A 2,282-nucleotide genomic window follows, 5' to 3' on the forward strand; every position below is an offset into this window, starting at 1 on the left:
GGGCCCGATCCCGGCGGAGGGTCCCGAGGGCTCGATCCGGGAGCGGCTCCCTACGGGAACTTCCCGAATTATTCCCGGTTCCACCCTCCCGAGGGCCGCGTCCGCCTCGTGCCCCCCGGGCTCCTCCAGACGCTGTTCCCCGAGGGCCCCCGCCCGCTGCTGGCGCTCGATGTGGGCTGTAACTCCGGGGTGAGGGGCGAGGGGGGAATTTTGGGGGGATTTGGGGGGGATTTGGGGGTGAAAAGGGATGGGAAGGGGGTTGAGAGGAGTGGGAGGCGCGGGTTTGGGGGATTAGGGCACTGGGAGAGAGTGGGGGGTACTGGTGTGGGATATTGGGGCACTGGGACAGACTGGGAGGCACTGGGACAGATTGGGACAGAGTGGGGTATTGGGAACACTGGGGCAGACTGGGGGACACTGGTGTCAGTTACTGGGAACACTGGGACAGGCTGGGGGGCACTGGGACGGACTGGAGGGTACTGGGAGAGACTGGGGGCACTGGTGTCGATTATTGGGAGCACTGGGACAGACTGGGGGGTACTGGTGTGGGGTACTGGCATACACTGGGACAGATTGGGGGGCACTGGGATAGAGTGGGAGGCACTGGTGTGGGGTACTGGGGCAGTGGGACAGACTGGGGGGCACTGGGGTGGACTGGGGGGCGCTGGGTGGGTTACTGGGGGCACTGGAACAGACTGGGGAAGCACTAATTTGGGGGACTGGGGGCACTGGGACAGATTGGGGGACACTGGTGTGGGTTATTGGGGTACACTGGGACAGACTGGGGGCACTGGTGTGGGGGGCTGGGGCACTGGGACAGACTGGGGAGCACTGGGACAGACTGGGAGGCACTGATATGGGTTATTTGGGTCACTGGGACAGACTGGGAAGGGATGGTGTGGAGTACTGGGGTACACTGGGACAGACTGGGAAGGCACTGGTGTGGGTTATTGGGGTCACTGGGACAGCCATTCCCTGAATTCCAGATGTTTTCTCCTCCAGGAGCTCAGCCTGGCCCTGTCCAGGCACCTCCTGGGATGGAATTCCCAGAGATTCCCCATCCCTGGGAGTGTCCAAGGCCACTCCAAGGTTGGATGCCCCTGGTCTGTGGGAGATGTCCCTGCCCATGGAAAGCTGGGATGGGATGAGCTTTGAGGTCCTTTCCTACTCAACCCATTCCAGGATTCCATATGCTGGTTTAAATTGGATATTAGGGATAAATTCCTCCCTGGGAAGGTGGAGAGGCCCTGGAATGGATTTCCCAGAGGATTCCCCATCCCTGGGAGTGTCAAGGCCAGGTTGGATCCCCCTGGTCTGTGAGAGGTCCCTGGTGTGATTTTCCTTGGGAATTCCATGCAGGAGCAGCCCTGAGTGGTGGTGCTATCCCATGCCATTCCCTGAATCCCGGATGTTTTCCCTGCAGGAGCTCAGCCTGGCCCTGTACAGGCACCTCGTGGGATGGAAATCCCAGAGATTCCCCATCCCTGGGAGTGTCCAAGGCCAGGTTGGATCCCCCCAGTGTATGGAAGGTCCCTGGTGTGATTTTCCTTGGGAATTCCATGAATGGTGCTGCTATCCCATGCCATTCCCTGAATCCCGGATATTTTCCCTCCAGGAGCTCAACCTGGCCCTGTACCGGCACCTCCTGGGATGAAATTCCCAGAGATTTCCCCATCCCTGGGAGTGTCCAAGGCCAGGTTGGATCCGCTTGGTCTATGGAAGTTCCTTGGTGTTATTTTCCTTGGGAATTCCATGGAGGGGCAGCCCCTCCATGAGTGTTATCCCGTGCCATTCCCTGAATCCCGGATGTTTTCCCTGCAGGAGCTCAGCCTGGCCCTGTACCGGCACCTCCTGGGGCTCCGCGAGGGCGATTCCCGCCCGGATCCGGAGGCCGCCGGGAAGCAGCTCAACCTCCTGTGCTGCGACATCGACCCGGAGCTGATCCAGAGGGCCCGGCAGAGCAGCCCCTTCCCGGAATCCGTGTCCTTCGTGCCCTTGGACATCATGGATCCCGGCTCCAGGGACCCCTTCCTGAGCTCCCACCTGGAGCGCTTCGGCCGCTCCCGCTTCGACCTCATCTCCTGCCTCTCCGTGACCATGTGGATCCACCTCCGGCACGGCGACGGGGGCCTGTGGGAATTCCTGGCGTTCCTGGCCTCCCTGGGCTCCGTCCTGCTCCTGGAGCCGCAGCCCTGGAAGTGCTACCGGGCGGCGGCGCGGCGGCTCCGCAGGGCGGGACGGACGGACTTCGAGCACTTCCGCTCCCTCTCCATCCGCGGGGA

General features: G+C 62.1%; 1 protein-coding gene across 1 annotated transcript; it reads left to right on the forward strand.

Moving 5' to 3' along the window:
* Positions 1-9: 9 nt before the first annotated feature.
* Positions 10-2,277, forward strand: BCDIN3D (BCDIN3 domain containing RNA methyltransferase; the record flags this gene model as incomplete). The annotated part of the gene is made up of 2 exons (XM_027708987.1): positions 10-189; positions 1,822-2,277. Coding segments are annotated over 2 exons (636 nt in total), but the record flags the coding sequence as incomplete, so codon positions are not given.
* Between the last annotated feature and the right edge of the window lie 5 nt (positions 2,278-2,282).

This window comes from Neopelma chrysocephalum, unplaced genomic scaffold, assembly GCF_003984885.1.
Source record: "Neopelma chrysocephalum unplaced genomic scaffold, ASM398488v2 Primary Assembly neopelma1_96665, whole genome shotgun sequence".
In the NCBI taxonomy this organism is placed as follows: Eukaryota; Metazoa; Chordata; class Aves; order Passeriformes; family Pipridae; genus Neopelma; species Neopelma chrysocephalum.